Here is a 24,337-nt window from a genome sequence, read left to right as displayed (position 1 = left end):
GCTGCATCCCACAGCTCCAATAAAGGTACTTTCTTGTCCACAGGTAGATGATGAATTGTTGTTGAGGGGAAATACTCTGATGGGTGTCTTTTTCAGGCATGTTGCTAATGTTACTCCTCTTTAATTTCTTTCAATTTCTCCACCATAATATCTGTTTTAACAACTCAAGAAAGGTAAATGTTTAGTTGAGTCATGAGAGGATGTAGCAGACATTCTACCCTTCACAATGGCACAGAAGATATACCTATTTACTGGCTTCACCCCACCTGGGACAGCATTGGTGGGGCCTCTCCTCCAAGCTTTGAAGATTAGTAACAGAGATATTTCAAGGCAAACAGTTGTTCACCAAACATAAAATCATCAATGTGCATGCATATGAAGCTGATCTTGATATTAAATTCAAAATAGCTATATAAATGATCGATTTGATTCAAGGGCAAAAACAAAAACTAAGAAAAAAGGATAGTGAAGTTTAAAGTGCCATCTTTGTTGTTTTTGAAAATTTATTTACTTATTCATGAGAGACACACACAGAGAGGCAGAGACACAGGCAGAGGGAGAAGCAGGCTCCCTGCAGGGAGCCTGATGTGGGACTCGATCCCAGGACTCTGGGATCACGATCTGAGTCAAAGGCAGATGCTCAACTGTTGAGCCACCCAGGCATCCCTAAAATGCCATCTGTTAAAGAACTTAAAAGCTGTTTATTCTGAACACTTTTAGGACCATCACTGATCTTTTCATAAAGCAGGCCAATAGTCTATGCCAGAGGTGACAGACTAGCAGACTGGAAAACTTGGTATGTAATCATGTTTTATTTGGTCCGCAGAGTTTTTAACAATTAAAAAAATTAACATAAAACTTAGGACTTTCCTTTTCCATGGAAAAACCAGGCAATCGGTAACATTGACTTGATATTATTATGTGACAGAAGACTAGAGACAGAGAAAGGGAGCTGCCCCTTTCATTCATTTATTTTTAAATAAGAAATAACAGACATATAACATTATATTGGTTTCAGGTATACAACACCATGGTTCAATATATGTATACGTTGGGGAATGATCACCACAATGAGTCTATGAACATCCATCAGCACACATAGTTGCAAAATATTCTTTTTCTTGTGATGAGAACTTCTAAGACCTACTCTTGGCAACCTTCAAATATGCAATATAGTATTAATACAGCCACTATGCTGTCACTTACATGTTTCATAATGGGAACTTTGTTCCTGTTGACCTCCTAGAGCTGCCCCTTTTAGATAAGCAAATGCTCTTGAGTTTTCTCAGGCCTTACTTGACCTGCTTACTCTCCTCCTTGATCCTACCTGGCTCCTGGAAGCATTTGAGTTTGTGTTTCCTGGTTTTAATGGGGCATTCTCATAGCAAAGACCCTGCTACCAGTTTTCTTTGGGATCCTTGATCCTACTGTTTTTGAAGAAGTTCTACCACTTTATTTATATATTGGGCTTAAGTCTTTGCTAATGATATGACCATATGTCCCTGACAAGGAGATAACCTTAGTTGTTATGACTAGTCATTGACCCTTGGTTATAAGGACTCCATTTATTGTCAAGCTAGTGGAGACAGGCTGTAAAAAGAACATGAAGGCACCAGAGTCCAAAAAGAAGTGTCCAGGGACTGCCACCAAGGAGGGAGGAGGGGTGAGGAAAAGTGGCAACCATAACTTTGACACCCATTGCCCTCTTAGCTGCCTAGAGCTGGCCTTTATTATTAGCATGTGATTCAGATGTATTGGCTAACCAGAAGCAAAGAGTCTAGAAATAAGTGATGAAATAGGGCAGGCTGGGGGAAATGCCATGTGATGGAAAACATGCTGTGGCATGAGTATTGGTGAAAGAATTCCATGTCTCCATAGAGAGTGGTAGAAGCAAAAGGAATGCCTTTCTAAAAACAGAGGAGCCTGGTATAGCACTTCCTGTAGAATCATCTTGCTTTCCTCACAGACATGAACAGGACAGGACCATGAGGGAAATGATTGATCACAACTGAAGGCGCTTTCCTTCTGGTTTCTTCTCTAAACTGTATGCTGATGATTTTGAAATCTTTCTCAAATTGAACTAGTTTGGAGTTGCCTTATCAGACCAGTTGTAAGTTGAGTTGTTACAAATTTGTGCCTAGGAAAGTTAGAGTTTATTCCAGTGCTTATTAACTTTTTGAAAGTATGATCCATTAGGATCATGTTACTTCTATGACTTAAATCTGATTTAACCTAAACAGACAATGCGAGAATCGTGGCCAAAATAGATAATGCCTGTGTATGTGTGGAATTAAGCTAAAAACTCTTTCCATTTTCAAACAAATGAATAGGATTATGTGCTCCACAGATGGTGTTTCAGTCCCTTGTGTGGGATCCATTACAATAGTCTATTTCAGCACAGCCTTTTTTTCCCCCTGTGGAAGTCATTCACATTGTAGAGGAAAAGTTTAGTAGAATATTACATTGTGAATTTTTAGTGTAAGCAGTTCCCCAAATAAATATTTCTTGGGAGCCTCTAAGCCAATACCTTCATAAGCATTTACAGAGCCCATTCATCATGACTATAGATTCTCAAGGAAATTGCCAAGTGTACACACTATTTTAGTGTTACTTCAGGTTTTAAAAGAAATCCGTCCTCTTATATAGAGGTCTTTTTGTCTCTCCTTGGCAGTTCTCCTCACACTTCAGTTTTGTTTTGTTGTTGTTTTTAACAACTTTAGTGAGGTAAAATTGATATGAAATTGAAGTGTATTTATGAGAGATATTGGTGTGCATTTCATGTCTACAACCATGAAACCACCCATCTCAGTCTTTTTTTTAAAAAGGATTTTATTTATTTATTCATGAGAGACAGAGAGAGAGAGAGAGAGAGAGAGAGAGAGAGAGGCAGAGGGAGAAGCAAGCTCCATGCAGAGAGCCCAATGTGGGACTTGATCCTGCGACTCCGGGATCACGCCCTGAGCTGTAGGCAGATGCCCACCCGCTGAGCCATCCAGGCATCCTCCCATCTCAGTCCTTATAGTGAACATATGCCTCACATGCAAATACTTCCTTGCATGCCTTTGTAATTCCTTCTATACATTTTTACCTATCCTCCACTTCTTCAGGTACCCACTGATCTGCTTTTTATCACTCTAGATTAGTTTGTATTTTCTAGAGATTTATATAAATAGAGTCATACAGTATGTTCTGTTTTATGTCTAGTCTCTTTCATTCAGCATAATCATATTGAGACTCATCCATATTATTTTATGTATCATTAATTCATGACTTTCTATTCTTAGTAGTATTCTACTGTATGGATATACTACCATTTATTTATCCTTTCATGTGTTTATGGACCATTTGGGGCAATTACAAAGAACACAAGTTCTTGGTATGGATGGACATATGTCTTTATTTCTCTTGTCTCAAACGTAGGAGCAGAGTGGGTGCACCATTTGGTACTTATACACAAGTGTTCAGAGATGGTTTATTTGTAATAGCCAAACACTGCAAACACTGCAAACATCCATATACACATTTTAAGAACTGTCTAACATTTCCAGAGTGGTTGTCGATTTTATATTCTCACTAGAAATGTAGGAAAGTTGTACTTCCTCCACATCTGAGCCAACAGTTAATACAGGCTTCTTAATTTTAGTCATTTGAATAGCTATTCAGTATTACCTTGTCATTTTAATTTTCACTGTTCTGGTGATTAGTGATAATGAGCATCTTTTCATGAGCTTATTTGCCATCAGTACATCTTCTTTGATAAAGAGTTCAAATCTTTTGCCTATATATGTTTTTGTAATTGCAGTAATTATTTTCTTAGTACTCTTTATATATTCTGGATACAAGTTTTTTATCAGACAATACTTTTTGAAAATATTAGTTTCATTCTGTGACTTTCTTTTCATTCTCATAAAATTGTTTGAAGAGCAAAGATTTTAATTTTATTGGACAAATTCATTAATTTGTTCTTTTGCAAATTGTGTTTTTGGTACTTTTTCTAAGAAACCTTTGCCCACCTCAACGTCACAAAGGTTTTCTCCTCTGTTTTCTTCTATAGATTTTATACTTTTAGGTCTATGATTCATTTTGAGTTAATTTTTGTATATGGTGTGCAATTACCCACATTTATTTATTTGTGTACAGATATTCAATTTTTCTGGCATTTTTTTTTTCTTTACTGAATTGCCTCTGTGCTTCTGTTAAAAGGTAACTGTCCATACATGTGTTAATTAATTTCTGGACTATTTTTTCGATTCCATTGATCAATTTGTCTGTATTTATACCAATATCACATGTGTTTGTAAGCATTATAAGTCTTAAAGTCAAGTAGTACTTGTTTTTCTTGTTCAAAGTTGTTTTAGCCCTTGTAGGCATTTTGCATTAACATATAAATGTTAAAATCAACTTGTCGATATATACAAGAAAAACTGGGATTTTGATTAGTCCTGTATTGAATCTACAGATCTATTTGGAAAAGAATTAATATCTTAACAATATTGAATCATCTGACTTATAAACAAGGTCTATATCTGTTTAGAGAGAATATGTATGTTCTGCTGCTGTTGCATGGAGTGAGTTCTGTGTCAGACAGGTGAAATTGATTGTTAGTTTTGTTCAATTCTATACTTTCAGAAGTGTTGTTCATTCTTAGTGTATTTGTCTTTCACATTTTTGGTCCGACTTCTCTCTTTTTGGTGCTATTGTAGGTGGCTTTTAAAATTTTAGTTTCTGCTTATTCATTGCTAGTATATAGAAATATATTTTTTGTACTTTGGGATTTTTATCTGCAACTTTGTTAAACTCTTATTATTTTTAGTAGCTTTTTTGGTAGATTCCATCAGATATTCTACATACATAAATATATTTACATATTTTGTAAATAAAGGCAGTTTTGGCTTTTTTTTCCCAGTCTGGATATCTTTTATTTCTTCTTTATTGCTTTCTATACTTGCTAGCACCTCTAGTATAATGCTGAGTGGAAATTATAACACCAGACTTTCTTCTTATTCTTATGTGTGTATGGGGAACATTCATTCTTTCACTATTATTTTATTATATTAGTAGTAGGTTTTTCATATTGGCCCTTTATCAGGCTGAGAAAGCTCCTTTTTTGTTCCTTGTTCACAGAAAAATTTTTATCAGAAGTAAATATTGGATTTTGCCAAACAATTTTTGGCTTTCTTTGTGATAATCAATTTCTGCTTTTTTTTTTTTTGTCTTCTTAATTGAAGAACTGACTTACCCAGAAGATCTTCTAAAAAGTTCAATTTTAGTTAGGAATCATGTTTGGCTATAATAAAAAGATACCTGAAAAAATAGAAACATGTACCTGCTAGAGGCTTATTATCTTTATGCAATGAGAAATCTGGAAGTGGTTGATTTGTGGCATGCATTAATCCCCATAAGGAATTTGGAGCAAAGCCATCCATGATTCTCTGGGCCTTTTTTCCAAGTTCATGATGGTATTTGAAGATTCAGCTTTTTTGTCCACACATCAGGCATCAGAATGGACACAGAGAAGGGGAATTACACTCACTAATTAAGTCTGTCCCCTACACTGTTTTCTACCTGGACGCTTCAATCCAGGAAGAGGGCTGGGAAATGTAGTTTATTGCTGGTCACAGTATGGTCCCTGGTGAAAGTAGGATTCTGTTAATAAGGATGGAAGGAAGAAGAGACATTAGGTATGCAATTAGCAATGTTTGCCAACCTCACGACTAGTAATCACTCTTTGTATTTGTCCTGAAGGATCATGAAAGCCCTATTAAGTGGAGGGAAAAGAAATTTGAGATAATTTTTTTTATTATTTTACTGAATGCAAATTTCTAGGTTCCCCATATTCTCTCACTTTCCATGACTGATCAACTGATGCAGGTCATCCATGGACCATTGATGGCTGAGAGGCAAGAGCCCTGACCCCAAGCAGTGGGATTTGAAACTTTGGGATGGAAGGAGGAGAGAGTATGAAATAGCTATCATTGGTCACTCTTTCCTGCAATTGTATTACAAATATGTCCACTTCCTCCATTCAGATGTTCTTTCCTGAGAGCCTCCTTGATATCACTTCAACAAACTGCTCCCTTCCTGCAGGTTTCACAGTATTTTTATGACAGCTTTGTTGAGATATAATCCTCATACCTTAAAATTCATCCATTTAAAGTATACAGTTTAGTGGTTTTTAGTATACTCATAGAGTTGTGCAACCATCACACCATCAATTTTAGAATGTTTTCATTCCCTCAGATAAACCCCATAGCCATTAGCTCTATTCACACCTAGTCCTTCCCAGTCCTAGGCGACTAATGCACTGTCTTTATAGATTTACCTTTTGGACATTTTATACAAATGGAATTGTTGAATATGCTCTCACGATATTTTGCTTATACCCTGGGTATAAGCATTTGCCCTGGGTCTGTTGAGGTTGAGAAGCTCATACCTGACTTCCACTGCAGAATGAGTGCCAGGACAGGTCAGCTGTCCCTGTATCCACAGTAGTGCCTAACAGTGTGCCTGCTGCATCAGTAAATATTAAATTGAAGGAAAGACAATTCCCTTCCCTTTTATAAACAAACACAGTGGGGTTGGCTGCAATGTAATGTTTAGATATAGGAAAGCAAGATCATTTCTGTCTGCACCTGAACACTGTAGTAGTGATTAGAGTTTTGTAATGACTGTATACAGTTGGCCTCAAACAAAGATATGGTGTGAATGAAGTTTATCTTAGAAGTTAATTCTGAGAGCACCTGGGTGGCTCAGTTGATTAAGCGTCTGCCTTTGGCTTGGGTCATGACCCCACGGTCCTAAGACCAAACCCTGCATCAGGCTCCCTGCTCAGTGGGGAGTCTACTTCTCCCTCTGCCCCTTCCCTTGCTCATGCTCCCTCTCTCTCTTTCTCAAATAAATAAATAAAATCTTTTAAAAAAGTCAATACTCTGCTTTCTTGCTCTTCCTTATTTGAATTTTCTAACATATGACTCCTAGCCATCTAGTTCACCTGCCCTAATATCTGACCCAGCATCACCACTACCATCTTTTTCACTCATGCCATTGTACCCGTCTTAAAACCCATCATAAGTTTTTATCTACCACAAGTCAGGTACTAGAATTTAATCATACTTTTGCCTCTAATACCAGGTACGAATGTGGGAAAACCATCCCATGTTCCTACCCTCAGTTTCTTTGTTTGAAAGAATGTGGCAGTTGTGTTTGGTAAATGCACCTTTATTTTATATTCTTATTTATTTATTTATTTATTTAATTTTTTTTTATTGGAGTTCAATTTTCCAACAAATAGCATAACACCCAGTGTTCATCCCGCCAATTCCCCCCCTCAGTGCCCATCACCCAGTCACCCCAACCCCCCACCCACCTCCCTTTCCACTACCACCTTGTTCATTTCCCAGAGTTAGATGTCTCTCATATTTTGTCACCTTCACTGATATTTTCACTCATTTTCTTTCCTTTCCCCTTTATTCCCTTTTGCTAATTTTTATATTCCCCAAATGAATGAGACCATATAATGTTTGTCCTCCTCTGATTGACTTATTTCACTCAGTATAATACCCTCCAGTTCCATCCATGTTGAAGCAAATGGTGGGTATTTGTCCTTTCTAATGGCTGAGTAATATTCCATTGTATACAGCTTCTTTATCCATTCATCTTTCAGTGGACACTGAGGCTCCTTCCACAGTTTGGCTATGGTTGACATTGCTGCTATGAACATTGGAGTGCAGGTGTTCCAGCGTTTCACTGCATCTGTATCATTGGGGGTAAATCCCCAGTAGTGCAATTGCTGGGTCATAGGGTAGCTGTATTTTTAACTCTTTGAAGATCCTCCACACAGTTTTCCAGAGTGGCTGTACCAGTTCACATTCTCACCAACAGTGCAAGAGGGCTCCCCTTTCTCCACATCCTCTCCAACATTTGTTGTTTCCTGTTTTGTTAATTTTCACCATTCTGACTGGTGTGAGGTGGCATCTCATTGTGGTTTTGATTTGTATTTCCCTGATGGCCAGTGATGCGGAGCATTTTCTCATGTGCTTATTGGCCATATGTAGGTCTTCTTTGGTGAAATTTCTGTTCATGTCTTTTGCCCATTTCATGATTGAATTGTTTGTTTCTTTACTGTTGAGTTTAATAAGTTCTTTATAGATCTTGGATACTAACCCTCTATCTGATATGTCATTTGCAAATATCTTCTCCCATTCTGTAGGTTGTCTGTTAGTTTTGTTGGCTGTTTCTTTTGCAGTGCAGAAGCTTTTTATCTTGATTAAGTCCCAATAGTTCATTTTTGCTTTTGTTTCCCTTGCCTTCATGGATGTATCTTGCAAGAAGTTGCTGTGGCCAAGTTCAAAAAGGATGTTGCCTGTGTTCTTCTCTAGGATTTTGATGGATTCTTATCTCAAATTTAGATTTTTCAACCATTTTGAGTTTATCTTTGTGTATGGTATAAGAGAATGTTCTAGTTTCATTCTTCTGCACGTGGCTGTCCAATTTTCCCAGCACCATTTATTGAAGAGACTGTCCTTTTTCCAGTGGATAGTCTTTCCTGCTTTGTCGAATATTAGTTGACCATAGAGTTGAGGGCCCATTTCTGGGTTCTCTATTCTGTTCCATTGATCTATGTGTCTGCCTTTGTGCCAGAATCACACTGTCTTGATGATCACAGCTTTGTAGTACAACTTGAAATCCAGCATTGTGATGCCCCCAGCTCTGGTTTTCTTTTTCAATATTTCCCTGGCTATTTGGGGTCTTTGGGCAGTTATTTTCTTTTTTTTTTTTTTTTTTGGGCAGTTATTTTCAAGAGATACTTTGATCATGGAAACATTTTTTAAATTCATTTGAATAAATCAATTATGTCTATTAGAACCACAGTTAAGTACTGTATTAGGAGATATAATTAGTTTATAAAGGAATATTTGGTCTGCCCATTCTTTTTTTTTTTTTTTTCTTGCCATGCCCTAGGTGTAAATCCAAAGTGAAATGTACGTGGCAGAAGAGAAAACTATTGAGTATAGTTAGTGGCTCATGGTATTAAAGCCAAGTATTTACAAGTAAAAGGAATGAGGTCCATGGCACTGGTAATGGGATTTAAATGGATTTAGGAACTAAGGCTGAAATAAGAGCCTAATTAGAGAAAATCCTTGGGTCATCATGTCAGCCCTCACCTGTCTGTCAGGCAGACAGACTGTCCATAGCTTTCACTTCAAAAGATGTGGCATGTTCTTCTCATCAGTGTCTCTTGCCTGCCAGTTCTTGAGGGAGAAGTTGCCTTGGCTGCCCCTTGCAAGTCACGTGGCTGCAGCAGTGCACTTAGTGGGTCCAGAGATTCAGCTTACATCTTGTCTCCAAAAAGACTACTAAAATTTTAGAATATGGGATTTGATGGTTTTCTTAAAAAGAGATGTGAAAACTAAACCATATTGGATAAATTGTCTCTGCTAGCATTTTCCATTGATGCGAGAGCCATACTTATAATGTGTCTCTTGTACCTGTTCTTTTTTTTTTTTTTTGCACTTACTCTTAAAATCTAAATGATTAAGTATTTATCAAGGGGGATCTCTGTTCCTTTTCTCTTTGTAGTTCACTTTGGGATTTTTCTAGAGGACAAATCGGCATCTTTATCTTACTTTGGTTCCTCAGGTGGAGTTTGTTAGTTATGGAAGCTGGGCCCCCAGAGTAGGTGGCATCTGAAGCTAAATGAGGAAACGTAAGACTGGGATAGGGATTGAGCTCAGCTGATGTCCTTGGGGGAGGGTCTGTGTCTGTCAACACATATACCATAGTGAGTGTTACTGCAATTTGGCAACTTGGGACATTTGAGGATGTAGAGTTTTTTAACTTACTGTCTTTTCTTCTGATATCTCCCTTTGCTCCTACTGGCCTAGCTGTTACTTATTGAAGGCTAGTGCTAGATGTGGGAATCCAGAGCTGGTGGGATAAGGACATGGAACACACATGGCGCTTATCTGACAGAGTCTAATGCAGTATGAAGATTATGCGGTATGGCAGTAGAATTTGTGTTCTTTCCTTTTTGAATCTATCCCAACAATATTTCCCATTACTTACTTAATTACTTGACTTGAGGCTTCAATGCTCAGAGGCGATTCCATTGGCTTTAGCTTTAATTAAGAAAAAAAAATCATTAGGAAAGCAGATTCTCCCTTCCAGTTTCTCATTAATTTACAGATGAATTTGTTTTCTGCTAACTATCTATTGACGGTTTACTCCAGACTTTGGCTAAATGTTAGTTTGGGCCTTATAAAAATAATCTGGATTTAAAAGTTAACCATCACAGGATTTTTGTTCTATCTCTTTTTAGCTGACTGGACTTCTTGGTGTTCACTACATAAAATACAGTTTGTCCCATCAGGAATCAAATGTGAAAGCATTCAAAGGATTACTCAGTGATCTCAAAAATTTGAAATTCGAGAATATGGGTGTTACTTTTTTTCTTCAACCACTATATCCAATTTCTGTGTTTTCTTTTAAATGCACAGTATCAGACAACTCTTTTTTCTTATTAAATGCAAGTAGTATTTGATCTTTAAAACTTCTCAATATGCAATTGGAGTTTTAAATTGTTTTAGTATCTTGAATGGGGAGATACTGATAAATTTGGGTCTGAAGACTGATGTTTGCAATATGCTGCAAACAGATGTCATGAGTATATAAGACAAGTGAGACAAAGCACTTTCATATTTACATATTACAGTGGGTGCCAGTGCTCGTGGTAAGGTAGGAGCATCCTGTGGTGCATGTGCTACCATATAACATAGTGTGATCTAGCATCCAGAATATGCCCCTCTGCGCAGTTAGACCTGAGCTTTTTGTGTAGTTTAATTGACCCTTGCATACTGCAGTTATGGTGGTTTGCTGGTTTGTATGTGCATATCTATCTTAAAGAACAGCACAGAGCTATGACCTTACAGATGAATGGCACATCTACAATATCAAACACATGCATAGAGACAGTAGAAAACAGGGAACTCTGATGTTGGCACATATTGACTTAACCTCACAGTGTAAGTCCACTTTTGTAGAGCCACTGTGTTCATATGTTACAAGCTGATCTTGCTTTTAATGAAATCAAATGTATTATTGTCTGAATCAAATATTGGGGAGTTGCTATGAATCTCCTTGGAATGCTAGTGTCATTATCTCTACTCTGGCCCAGGATCCCAAGCTACGTGGCCTGGCATCCCTCAGCAAATGGCCTGAGTGCTAAATAATTATTCTGGTGATGGAAGTGAGCCTTTAGTTCCTAAAGTTTATGGTCACTTTATTCCCTTGTGGTGTCTTCTACTGATGGTTTGTTGTAGTAATTCCATATATTTCATTAGAGTATTCCCAGTTAATTCTTATAATAAAGCCTTAACACCTTAGTTTGGTTTTCAAAGTCTGTATCTTTCTGAAGCTACTGCTCCCAACATTGTACCTAGGCAGATATTCTCATTTTCATTTGATTTCTTTTTACCCCTGGTTTTCACTTTTGTTTCATCTAAAACACCTTCCCCTATATCTCTGTATGTCTAAATTTCTTTGATAAAGATCTTAAAAGTGGTTATCATTTTTGGTCCAGAAAATATATAAATATATAAAATGTATACACATATATATATACAAATGTAAATATATATATACACACAATATATATTATCACTGTATATATACTATTTATACAGTGTATATATCTTGTATTTATAGTGTATATATACACACTATATATAAACTGTATTCACACAACACTGCCTAAATCACATAAAAGAATATTTATTTATTTTTTTTAATTAATTTTTATTGGTGTTCAATTTACCAACATACAGAAAAACACCCAGTGCTCATCCCGTCAAGTGTCCACCTCAGTGCCCGTCACCCATTCCCCTCCAACACCCGCCCTCCTCCCCTTCCACCACCCCTAGTTCGTTTCCCCGAGTTAGGAGTCTTTATGTTCTGTCTCCCTAAAAGAATATTTAATGACATGGGAAGATTTTTCTAATTAAGTGGAAAGGAAAATTGAAAAATACTATGATTCTTTTTTTTTTTTCTGTGAGGAGACCTCTATAGGGAAATATATAGGGAAAATTTTCTGAAAGGTTCTACATTAATAGAAATGTTATAAGTTGATGGAACCAGAGATAGTTTTATTTTGCCTTTCGATATTTTACATTTAGATAGTAAATCTGTTTTACTTTTGTAATAAGATGTGAATTGGTAAAACTTATTTGTAAAATATAAGGATACCTTACCCCATCCTTATATAAAATTTTGGAATATCTGAACTCCAAATTATGCCATGTTATTCTCACCATTACTCTTATATTCAGGTATTTTAAAGAATGTTTAATCAAAGTGAGTAGTGCTAATATTGAAGATAATGCTAAATTTTAGTACAGTATATATTTGATGTTCCTTTCTATGGGCCATGGACCTTTACTTTAGAAATCCTCAGACTACCAGTGCACTCATGTTTTCAATGATAATCCTTACTTCCACAAGTTGGGTCACACCTAAGATATTCACTAATGAAAGAGAAATTAAGATTTACTCTTCTTAAAGACCTGGGTGACATTTTGGGAATATTTTTGTCAATAAGAAGAGGACGTCTAGTTCTGCTGTGTCATAGTTGTGAGTAATGTGTGCCCAAAGAAATTTGTATTTTGTTTCCAGTGAAAGGGGGATACTCCTCGGTCTGCTCTGTCACTCTGGAGTCTTCATATCTTGCTTTCGGGTTTGTCCCAGTATCCACATACGCTCCTCCTGAAACAAAGAGGATATTTTGGGTAGTGACTGCTAATTTTAAAAAAAAAATGTGTTAGGCAGTTTTCCTTGAAACTTCTTTCCTAATTCGGCATGAAGCAGAATTAAATAGTAGAAATGAAGGAATTTATTTCAAGATAGCAAAATAAGAAGGGCAATCGTTTGGTTGCACAGCAGACGAGGAGAGGGCCAAGGAATGGATTGAAGGAAATTATCAAGCATGCATGTTGTTTTTAAGTGATACTTGAGACTGGGATGTGAAACAGCTGTGTTGTTGGTTTTTTTTTTTTTCTTGTGCCAACTTTCCTTATTTGATTGATTTTCTCTCTGACAGCCCACTGTGCTGATAAATGTGTCCATGGTCGCTGCATTGCTCCAAACACCTGTCAGTGTGAGCCTGGCTGGGGTGGAACCAACTGCTCCAGTGGTAAGTTCCCACCTGTTCTTGTCTGTCTCTGCGTGTTTTTGCTGTATGGGCTCCCTTGTCTGCAGATGAGCCTGAGCCACGGGTTTCGGTCTTATTCCCTATACAGAATATAGTGTGGTTTCCTAATCCAGTTCCTAAAGACGGTTTCTTTTAAATCCATATATGTATCATATTCAGAACTATTTTTAATTGAGGAGAAAGAAAAGTACTTAGAAAGAAAGAGATTTCAATAGTCTGATGTTGATACATCTGTAAATAGGAATAAGTTTCCCAGAGTAGGGTCTAGAATTAGGCTCCTTCGTCGGGTCAGGCAGTTTTGTGGTAACATAACTACTATATCCTAACTGATGTTTTTACATGATGATTTATCTAGAATTCTTCCTTGGTGATTAAAATTTACCACCTGTTGGCTTTAACTCAGAAGTAAAATTGATAATTTTCAATGCTTGATTTTTTAAAAAATTTACTTCTGAATTCTGAGATGTCAATAATGAATTCTCAGAAGATGTTGGGGAGAAATATTGGTCATAACTGAAAATTCATGAAGATTTTGGTATGAAATAAAATTGTATAGTGGAAGGGGAGGTGGGTGGGGAGAGGAGGTGACTGGGGGGCGGACACTGAGGGGGGCACTTGACAGGATGAGCACTGGGTTTATGCTATATGTTGGCAAATAGAACTCCAATTAAAAAATATACAAAAAACCCCAAATTGTAATATGGTATATAATTTGTCTTCATTATGTTAGAATTACAATTCTAACATGTGAATTGTAATTCTAATAACAATAGAATTGTAATTCTAACATAATGATATTTTGGACTATAAAGAGCTTGCACTTAAAACCTCATATTCTTTATTAAGAAGATTAGGCAATGGAATGTCCTGTAATTCAGTTGCTTTTCTAAATTTCACAGTTAAAACTTAAGTTTTCTGGCTAACGCATTGCCTTGCGTGTAATTGTGGCTACTTCCTGTTTCTTCGTACTGCTTTTTGCTTTGAAAAAATGTGAGGGGCGGGGGGAATCAAAGCCCAACTGAATTCTAATACATGAAATGTTACATTTAGAGAAAGGAAATCATAGCTTTAAAAATTAGCAGGATCTCATGACAACACAAATTCATTCTTGTTTCTACGGCACAATTTTCCAGAGCTAGTCTGAAGGGATTTCAACCCATCTAGATAAACCGGTTTTAGGAATTCTTACTTGCTTAAATTTGGAATCGGGAGATTACTGTATTTCTGGTAAGAACTACTTGTTATAGGCTTGTGATCTCTTGGCTGTCCCTAAAACAGCATCTCTAGGGGTAGTTCTTGTGCTGCCTATGCACAGAACATTCTGTGTGAAAGAGCCTTTTTATTATGTCTTAAACAGGGAGTGTGTGTGTATGTGTGTGTCTTTCTGCCCTGAAAGGCTTCCAATTCCAATGGATAACTGTCTTGCAGGATTTTGTTTTGCTTCTGCTGGAGATCAGGAGGAGAGTGGGCATTTTGTTCACATGCCATGGAGGCAAAATGTTTGGGATGTGGGATTTGGCTCACAGCCATTTTTCTGGCCGACTGACCTCAAATGCAGTGTCGCTTTCATTAACTTTTCCAGCTTAAAAATCAGTTGTGCCTACACATTTTGAAGAAAAATAACATTATTCTGTAAACTAGTGGGAATGAAAAGAGTAGATGTATTCTGTGTTTGAAAAGTGAGATTTGTTTCTACGCCAGGGCAAGTATGCTATGGGATAGAGTAGTTGCAACCGTATTCATAATTGCTGTCCTAAGGACTGCAGCCCGCCTCGAGCTAAGGGGTCAGACTTGAGTGTCTGTGTGAACAAAACAAAAGGCTACATGAGTTTCAGCCTCTCCAGAACTGATTCAGGCATTAGAAAACAAACTGTTGGTTTATTTTGGAGTTTAGGCTTTCTAGAAAATAACTTGTTGCTTGCTTTTGGACTTGACTAATTTTTGAATGAAGTCTCTAGCATCCTGAAGACACATGTTCTTTCCATCTAGAATATAATATGATGCCATCTTTTGTCTCTTCTTTACAACTCCTGTTTTGGCACTATAATGACCAGAAGCATAAATAAACACAGGCAGACACCTGAGGTCTTTAAAGATGCTCTGAGAAAAACATTTCTGACACCGTGTTTAAACACATGAGAATATGCTGTTCTGAGCTGGAGCACTGGGTCTTGTTACTTGAGTTTTGTCTGTAGCAGTTGCTCTAATAACACTTGTCAGAAGGTATGTAATTTAATTACTCTAAGCCAAATAATTCTTGAAATAAAATGCATGCTTCAGTAATCTACTAGGTAGCACACTTCAGATGACCTCATTTTAGGGCACCTGGGTGGCTCAGTCGGTTAAGTGTCTGACTCTTGATTTTGGCTCGGGTCCTGATCTTAGGGTCCTGGGATCGAGCCTGTGTCAGAGTCCGTGCTCAGTGGGGCATCTGCTTGAAATTCTCTCCCTCCCTCTGCTCCTCCCCCCACTCATATGCTCACTCTCTCTGTCTCTCTAAAATACATAAATCTTTAAAAAAATAAATGACCTCATTTCCAAGGATTCTATTTCTGTGTTCCCTCCCTCTCTGGTTATGGCTATGAATACTTTGGGTGATGTTTGTTAGGTCCATAGATAATTGCCTTGATAATCAGAGTAGGGCCTTGTATCAGGGTCCCATCAGGAGACAGAAACCACAATAAATCTTTTATAGAGCAAACTTTTTATTTTGAAACCATTTTAGATTTATAGAAGAGTTGCAAAGATAGTAGAGAGTTACCATATACCCACATCTAGTTTTCCCCTTGTTAACATCTTACTATTAGTTTGTCAAACTGAGAAACTGACATTAGTACATTACTATTAATTAAACCTCAGACTTTGGATTTCATGTTTTTTTCCATTAATGTCCTGTATCTGTTCCAGAATCCAATTCAGGCCACCATATTGCATTTCATTGTCATGTCTGCCCAGTCTCCTATGGTGGAATTGTCTATGACAATTTCCACCTTTGGCTTTTTCTAATCTTGACAGTCTTGAGGCGTGCTGGCCAATTATCCTGTAGAATGTCCCCTGGTCTATGTTTGTCTAGTGTTTTTTCTCATGATTAGACTAGGGTTTTGGGTTTTGAAAAGAATACCACAGAGTTGAAATGCCCTGCTTAACACATCATAGCATGGGTATCATTAAAGTTCATATAACATCACTGATGATGTCCTCACTCACTTAACCTTCATCATTTGCTGATGTACAGTGTATACCATGTTTCTCCACATAAAGTTACTATTTTCCCTTTTCCTAGTCTATTCTTTGGAAGCAAGACTAAGTCTAGCCTACCCTCAAGTGTGACAGGCAGGTATTAAGTTCATGTCTTTGGGGAGGAGTACCTACGTATGTTATTTGGAATTCTTCAGTAAGGAAGATTTGTCTTTCCCTACTTATTCTGCATTGTGTCAGTATGGACCTGTATATGAAAATTTGGGTTCTAAGCCAATATTGTGTTATTTTGTTGTTCAAATTTTTCCTGCTTTGGAGATTGGGAATTATTTTAGGTTATTCCTGTGTCCTTTTGACCCACCCTCATTCTTTTTTTGTCTGCTTATTTTTGTTTGTTGAGCACTTACTTCCTTACTGATACTGTAGTATACACTAAGGCCATTTTGTGTTTTCCTGTCTCAGCCCTAGACTGCCATTGGAGAATGGCATTTGGAAAACAGAATCTTGATGCCAGATTTGTTCATTGCTCCTGGGACACAGAGTAGCTTGGACAGGGAAAGTTTATTAAAAATTATTAACTGTAACAGGGGATTGGAGTAGTGAAAAATGGTTACTAGAATTAATAGCACTTGAAAGAACACAGGAAAAGCAGATTTAAGGAGCTGCCACTACTTCCAGGGCTGAGGTGGGATGCCCAAAAGGAATCCCCACTAGGGCTGTGATCCAGACGTTGTTAGCAAGGGCATACCACAGCTCACTGAATGGTGAGATATTGCATAGTACTACTCTAGCAGAACTTGATGGACATCTGCCCTCTGGAACTTGCTAGAAATCTGCCCTCTAGGATATTTGGGAAAGCTGTTCATGGAGCAATATCTTACCAGAAGTACTCTGCTACAAAAAAAGCCCCGGAGGGTTTCCAGGGGAAGTTGCTGGCTGATGAGTGCTGCTAGCCTCTACTATTTGGTGCCTGCTAGAATAGTTGCTGAGTGCTGCGAAGCTGCCCATGGTACCAGAGACAGGAACTGGGATGAAGAAGCTGGTTATGTTGCAGAAACTGGGCCCTGTGCAAGACCTAAGTGCCACACAGCTGGATGCTGGAGAAGCTTGCATGGTAGGAGCTGGGGCTAGAGAAGCCCTTCTACCCTGCAGGAGTCCCTTGAGCTTGCACCTTGAAACTACCATGGAGAACTTTGCTGCAACTTCGTTGTTTGTTGACCCTATAGAGTCTCTTGACTTTCAGACATAGTTCTGCTTTTTCCTGTTGTGTAGGAGCAGCCCACTTTCTGCCTGATAATCAGGACCATTTACTCCAGCCAGAAGAGTAACTCCTTTTATTTACATTAAGAGCCTAAAATGAGCAGGTGGCAATAAATCAATAACTGTCACACACACAACCATCTCTCTTTTTTTTTCTTTCCTAATATGCATGGGAGAATAAGGGACTAACAGGGGGCCGCATGTTTCCAGGTTTACAAAGACTTCCCTTGGAGGTTTGATTTGGCTGTTTACCTTGTCCATGGAGGAAAGGATTCCTCTGCTTGATATACAGTCAGCCTTCCTGGTTCTCAATGTATTCTCTGTATAAAAAAACCAGGTGTGTCAGAGGACTGTACAAAGTTTGTTCTTCTGGAGCGAAATCATGATTTATTTGACTAAACTCAGACATATTGCTTCTTTTTAAATTTGATTAAATGATTTTTTAAAAAAAACCCCATACTCATATTTTACTTATATTGGCAGCCTAATGCATACCCTAGCCTATATGACATTAATCTAGCCTCCCTCCGTCTCTCTCTGCCCTCCTCTTCCCCGCTCTCTCATTCCTCCCCCCATCAATCTCTCCATCCCTCCATCAATCCTCTACTCCTCTTCCTCCTTCAGGGGATGATAAACAACTCCTGGAAGGCAGGCGCTGTGTGTTATTAATCTCGTTAACCTCCATTGTGGCTGGCATGTGGTTGGAGCGGAGTAAATGACTGTTCCATTTAATTAGATTGAATGAACTGTATGATTCTGTGAAGGTCATTCACGTGTTCATGTCGTGGACTTTCACTGAGTGATTATTCTGTGCCAGGAACTGTATTGGACACAGGCAATAAGGAAATGCATGTGGTGTAGTTGCTGGCCTCACAGAGCTCACGGCTTCGGGACAGGTAGATAGAAGTGCAAATGTCTTATTCTGAGGAAGAGAACAATCTTAGGAAAAGAGGTGGATGGAGAAAGCCAAAAATGGAGCTGGGTATGGGAGTGAGAGGTGGATATACCATGAGGAGCAAAGAGTGGCCAGCACAATGTCAAGAGATTTCTAGTTTGGGGGCGCTAGTGGAGGAAAGTGAGGAGAACTTGAATGAGTTCCTATCTGATGACCTTCCTTCTCCTGGTAAACTGGGAGCAGAGACAGTCTGCTGAACTGAAGGGGAGCAGGAGTTGGGTTATGTAGATGACAACAATGACAATTACAATTCTGCTTTACTGAGTCCTTAGGTTGTGCCTAGCACCACTTTAAGGGCTTACTAAAAGTAACATTTCATACTCATGGCAGATGGTGAGATGGCAATTCTATTTTTTTTTAAGATTTTATTTATTTATTCATGAGAGACACAGAGAGAGAGAGAGGCAGAGACACAGGCAGAGGGAGAAGCAGGCTCCATGCAAGGAGCCTGATGTGGGACTCTATCCCGGGTCTCCAGGATCACACCCTCGGCTGCAGGCAGCGCTAAACCGCTATGCCACTGGGGCTGCCGGAGATGGCAATTCTTGATCCTGTTTTATTGATAATATAAGGGAGATGCAGAACAATTAAATGACTTGCTTGAGTTTAAGCATCTACTGAATAGTGGAAGTATGCACACATCCCCTTCATAGCCAGTCATTTTAAGCATGAGGTACAGTGCCTCCTGAAATTGGAAAGGAGGTTTGGTGAATGTGACCAGCGTCCATGGTCCTGAGGAGAATGAGAGCAGGAGGTAGAGGCTGACAGCCCCAGACAAATGTCAGAGTCAGTATACTGAAGATGCCAAGGGCACACTCTCAGAGATGATGATTTTTAAATGACACCAGTTGGGATGGACTCATTTTGTAATTTTTAATTTCTTCATTTGTAATAGGAAGAGTGTTGGGCAGCTTATATTTATGATCCCTTTTCACCCTGTGATTCTATATGTGGTTTACTCTAGAGGTACATATACACAATCCCTGAGACCTTTCTTTGTGTTGGGGACCTTTAAACCTTCTGTAGTAGTAATACATTTGTTCTCTCAACCTATATAATCCTGTTTATGATTTTCTAAATGTTTATAAATATATATATTTCTCCTCTGGCTATAGGGCACTTCCAGGATGCAGGGGAGAGTCCTATATCAAGCAGAAGCCAGCAAATAGCTTTCAATAGCTTGTTCTGCAGGCTTTTGACTTTAGTGCCAAGTAGAAGTAAACATGGAAATTAATTTTGGTTTAAAAAATTCCAGAATGGGGTTTATTTAGTCACCAATAGCATTTCTAGTTAAATGTATTTGGAAGTAGTAAAAATATGCCTGGGAGGCAAGGCAAGTTCAAGCATTTTCAGGTACAACATTAAGAATACTGATAACCTTTTATATAAAGCAGGGATGCTGTGCAGCAGAGTTAAGTAATAAGACTTTGCCTGCAGGATATTCCAATCGGGGAATCCATTTGAAGGATATTACAAGCCAGAAATCATGAGACACAAAAAGCTGACTTATTTCCCAGCAATCCTGCTGTAAAGCTCTATTGACTGGACACAATAGTCAGATCGATGGTGTCTGGGAAGAGAAGAGGCTCAGAAACCGGTCCTCACAGCGAGTCATTAACATGTCCATTGCACTGTCAGAATTGCTTTAGGAACCAGGTTGATGAAGCAGCAAGAATAAGAGTAGCATTCTGGTTCCCTGGCATGGGGGCAGGGCGTTGACAATTGGTGGGAAAGACTGAGCTGGGAATGGTTCATCACACCTGCCTGAAGGCAATTTCACTGATGGACTACCCAAATATCTTGATAGAGGTCACAAACACAAACCACTGATTTTTACCTTTCTGAAGGAGTCCAAAATCCAGGTTGTTCTTGGTTTTTCTCTGGAGGGCCAGAGAACCTCCTGCACCTTTGCTTCCTCCAATCCCCGTGTTAGATCTGAATTGCAAGAGTCCTGGCTACTCTCCTTTCTGTGCTGTTTCTGGGACCATTTTCCTCATGCTTCGGTAAGGATAAGGGCATCTAACTTCGTATGCTTATGAGGATTGAATGATACCATACCTGTTAAGTGCCCAGTACCGTGCCTGACTCAGTAAATGGTCCTTACTTGCAACTCCTTGTGTGACAAACATAATTTCAACCAGACTTCTTCAGATCAGTGCAGCGTTTGGACAGGAGAGTGGATGGGAAGGCTCATTGTGGACATCTTGTTAGTTCTGGGGGCCACCTGCTTCTTTAGCAGAAGACTCTCTCTGTCCACAGTTGCTTGGCAGGAGGCTCCCCAGACACAGCCCTGGTGCAGTTTTCTGCATTATTCTCAACCTCCAACCCTGAATGAATTTTTTTTCCCCCGCCAAAAAACGAGATCCTGGGTGTATTTCGGCCCGCTTTTAAAAAGAATCTAGATCCAAAATAAGAAAGAAATTTAAAGTGCAATGAAAGTAATAAAAAATAAAAAATATATAAAGTATGTACATAACAATTAGATTAGGACTTTATAAAAAATAAATGAAAAATAATGAAGAAAGAACAAAGTACAGAGGAAGCCAGATGAATTCATGTCTGGTTTATGTTGCTTCTGGCATAGTGAGAACACTATAGACAGTTTTTGTTCTTCACGCCAGTGGGTTCATATGCAATGGCTATAAATACCAGGCTGGATTGTCATGTCATTGACTCCATTCCACATCATTTATTCATTTGTTTGCTTTTCCCTTTCCTTTTTTTTTTTTTTTACTGTGTATAATATCTGCCTCCATCTATTTATCAGAAAATCTTGCTTCAGCCACACAATATGACAAAATCTAAGCTGTTTCTGCTTAGATTCTCACTGTTTCTGCTGCTACCTCTCCAATCCGCATCCCTGTGCTCTTTTAGTTGATGATCACAGTAGTCTCCTTGCTGCTACGTCTAATTGGGCCCCACTGGGATCCGTTCTCTGTAGTGAGACCAGAGTGATCTCGTAAAACTGCACTTGAGAGCATGCTGCTCCCTTTTCAGAACTCCCTGGTATTTCCCATGATAAATAATTTCCAAAGCCCTTTTTGACCTGTCATGTCCTATCTTCTCAATCCCTTGTCATCCCGCTCCCATTCTGGGTATCACACTGCCCAACTTCTATCTTCCTCTCATGGGACATACTGATTTCATTTCTCTATTTACACTTGATCTTTCTTCAGCCCAGAATATCCTTCTCTCTAGATCTTGACATAGCTGGCTTCTTTCTTTCTTTCTTTCTTTCTTTCTTTCTTTCTTTCTTTCTTTCTTTTTTAAAGATTTTATTTATTTATTCATGAGAGACAGAGAGAGAGAAAGAGAAAGAGAGAGAGAGAGAGAGAGAGAGGCAGAGACACAGGCAGAGGGAGAAGCAGGCTCCATGCAGGGAGCCTGACACGGGACTCAATCCCGGGTCTCCAGGATCAGGCCCTGGACTGAAGGCTGCACTAAATCGCTGAGCTGCCCGGGGTGCCCCCATAGCTGGCTTCTTTAGGCCAGTCGGGTCTCAGCCTAACCACCACCCCCATGAGAGGCTTTCTCCAACCTTTATTTATTAAGATTGTTCTCCATTATTCTAGATCACATCTTTTAAACTTGTTTATGGCAGTGTTTGAGGATATTTTGGTTTTTTTTGCTTTTGCTTTTGCTTTTGCTCTGTCTTTCCTTCTAGGAGGTAGGACCCATAAAATTTTGTCTGTTTTTTTTTTTTACTGCTATCTAGCTAATTTACTCACTTAATGTCCAGCATGTGCTGGGCACACAATAATGCTCAATACATATTTGTGGAAGGAAAGAAGGAGGGAGGGAGGAAGGAAGGGAGGCATGCAGGTAGGCAGGCAAGCATAAATGTTCCAGGAATAGTAATGGATACAAAAATGAGATATGAGAGTTGACTAAGACTCTGCCTCTTTGTTCAAGGAGCTTTCATTTGAACAGAGGGTTTGGAAACATGTGCACAAATATATAAGTAAAGTATCCAGAGAAGTTAAGAAGGAAGTAATCATAGATCTTCTAGAAAAGGGGTATGACCTAAAGTCTTTCATTCAGTAGCCTTGAGGTAGCTCAGCCTCTCCTTTGGCTCCTGGATTGACCCTGGCTATGTGTAGTGGGGGCTCATTCTTCCTTGGTGACTTAGCAGAAGATTCTTCATCCATAAATGAGCAGCTTCAGTGAAATTGTTGGAAGCCAGGTGAGATATGCTAGATACGGTTTTCCATGAACTATGAAAAAATATGGTTGTGGGAGTTCCTTTCCCTCAAGAGAGGAAAAGTTGTAGTAATTACCCTCAAGGTTATTACTTGTGGAGGGGTGAGGTTTCTGACATGGTGACCCCAAGACAAAGAAAGGTGTTTGAAAGTCAACCCTCATTTGGATGGGGAATGTTTGATAGTTCTGCCATCTAAACATCTACATGTTACTCCTCAAGGTGGAAATTTTATATGACAATGCAGATGTTAGTTGTTAAATTTGTATCAGAATGGAGTATGAGCAATAAGAAATTAGGCAAAGACATTCAGGCTACAAATTATTTCAAATTACATAGCAACCATTTTCTGACAGCAAAAATGAGTTTCCAGGCTATTCTGCTTAGAGTGAAATCATTATTTAATGATTTGTATTAGGTGTTATGTATTAGGTGGTCCTGGAGGCTCATTTGTTATCCCACCTGTAAAATCAAGTAGGTTAATACCTGATTTTAGTAGAGCTACATGCATTTCATTGTATGGAGTGATGTTGTTAATTGGATGAAATTAAGTGTTGTGGTATAGTATATAGTCTGGTATCTTTCACAATTATATTTGATTTCTTAGGTTTGCGATTGTATCAGAGGATTTTTTTTTAAAGACTTGAAAGTTTCTTCAGGGAAAACAAGAAAAAGGGCAAATCACTGTTTTTCCTTCTCTGGTCAAAATATCTTTTAATTCGTTGACAACCTCAGTGATTTTTATTATTTTTTTTCTTCCAAAAATTTTATTTATTTAAGAGAGAGAGTGCAAGCAAGGGGAGGGAGGGAGGGAGAAGCGGACTCTCTGCTGAGCAGAGAGCCTAATGCGAGGCTGATTCTCAGGACCCTGGGATCATAACCTGAGCCAAAGTCAGAGACTTAACTGGCTAAGACACCGAGGCACTCCAGCAACCTCATTAATTTTTAAAAGTTCAAACATTTGTACCTGTATATTGCAGCAAATTAATTATGTTTGCCATATATAAAACTAAAAAAGTATAGAAAGTAATAAAATAATAAAGGCTATTCCAACAGAGTAAATAGAAGAGTTTGCAAGAGCCTAGATCTTAGACCGTAAATGATGAGATCATCTTAAAATTCTGTGAAAACCTAATGTTTCACTACTCACTGTTGTTACACAAAACTAAAGGAAGTAACTTCCATAGAAAGTGTAAGTCTTAATGGAACTGATTTGAACTGGATGTTGATATATAACTGAAGTTTTGTTCATACATTAAAGAAAAACAGACACTTAAAAAAAGAACCTTATGTTATAAGATTATATTACATAAATCAGATTTGTCTACATTATAAATCAGTACTTAAAATAATTAGACCACATCAAGATTAAAAACTTCTTTAAGACAGAAGATATCATAGGGACTCCCAGGTAGCTCAGTAGTTGAGCATCTGCCTTTGGCTCAGGTGCAGTGTTCACAGCAATTAATTCTAGGTTGTGTATACATGGGTCTTTGTTACAGTATTACCTGTAGTATCCTATAGT

The 24,337-nt window shown here is 38.4% G+C and overlaps 1 protein-coding gene across 10 annotated transcripts in view; it reads left to right on the top strand.

The window, feature by feature from the left end:
• Positions 1–24,337, top strand: part of MEGF10 (multiple EGF like domains 10) — a 164,520-nt gene that overhangs the window by 67,738 nt on the left and 72,445 nt on the right. For all 10 annotated transcript variants that reach the window (XM_025994995.2, XM_072728658.1, XM_025994994.2 and 7 more), the window contains one exon: positions 13,091–13,183. In XM_025994995.2, the coding sequence (XP_025850780.1) occupies positions 13,091–13,183 (93 nt within the window). The remainder of the gene's footprint in view (positions 1–13,090; positions 13,184–24,337) is intronic.

The sequence above is a fragment of the Vulpes vulpes genome, chromosome 12 (assembly GCF_048418805.1).
Source record: "Vulpes vulpes isolate BD-2025 chromosome 12, VulVul3, whole genome shotgun sequence".
NCBI classification, from domain to species: domain Eukaryota; kingdom Metazoa; phylum Chordata; class Mammalia; order Carnivora; family Canidae; genus Vulpes; species Vulpes vulpes.
The sequence above is the reverse complement of the archived record's forward strand: the minus strand, read 5'-3'. Positions and strand labels throughout refer to the sequence as shown.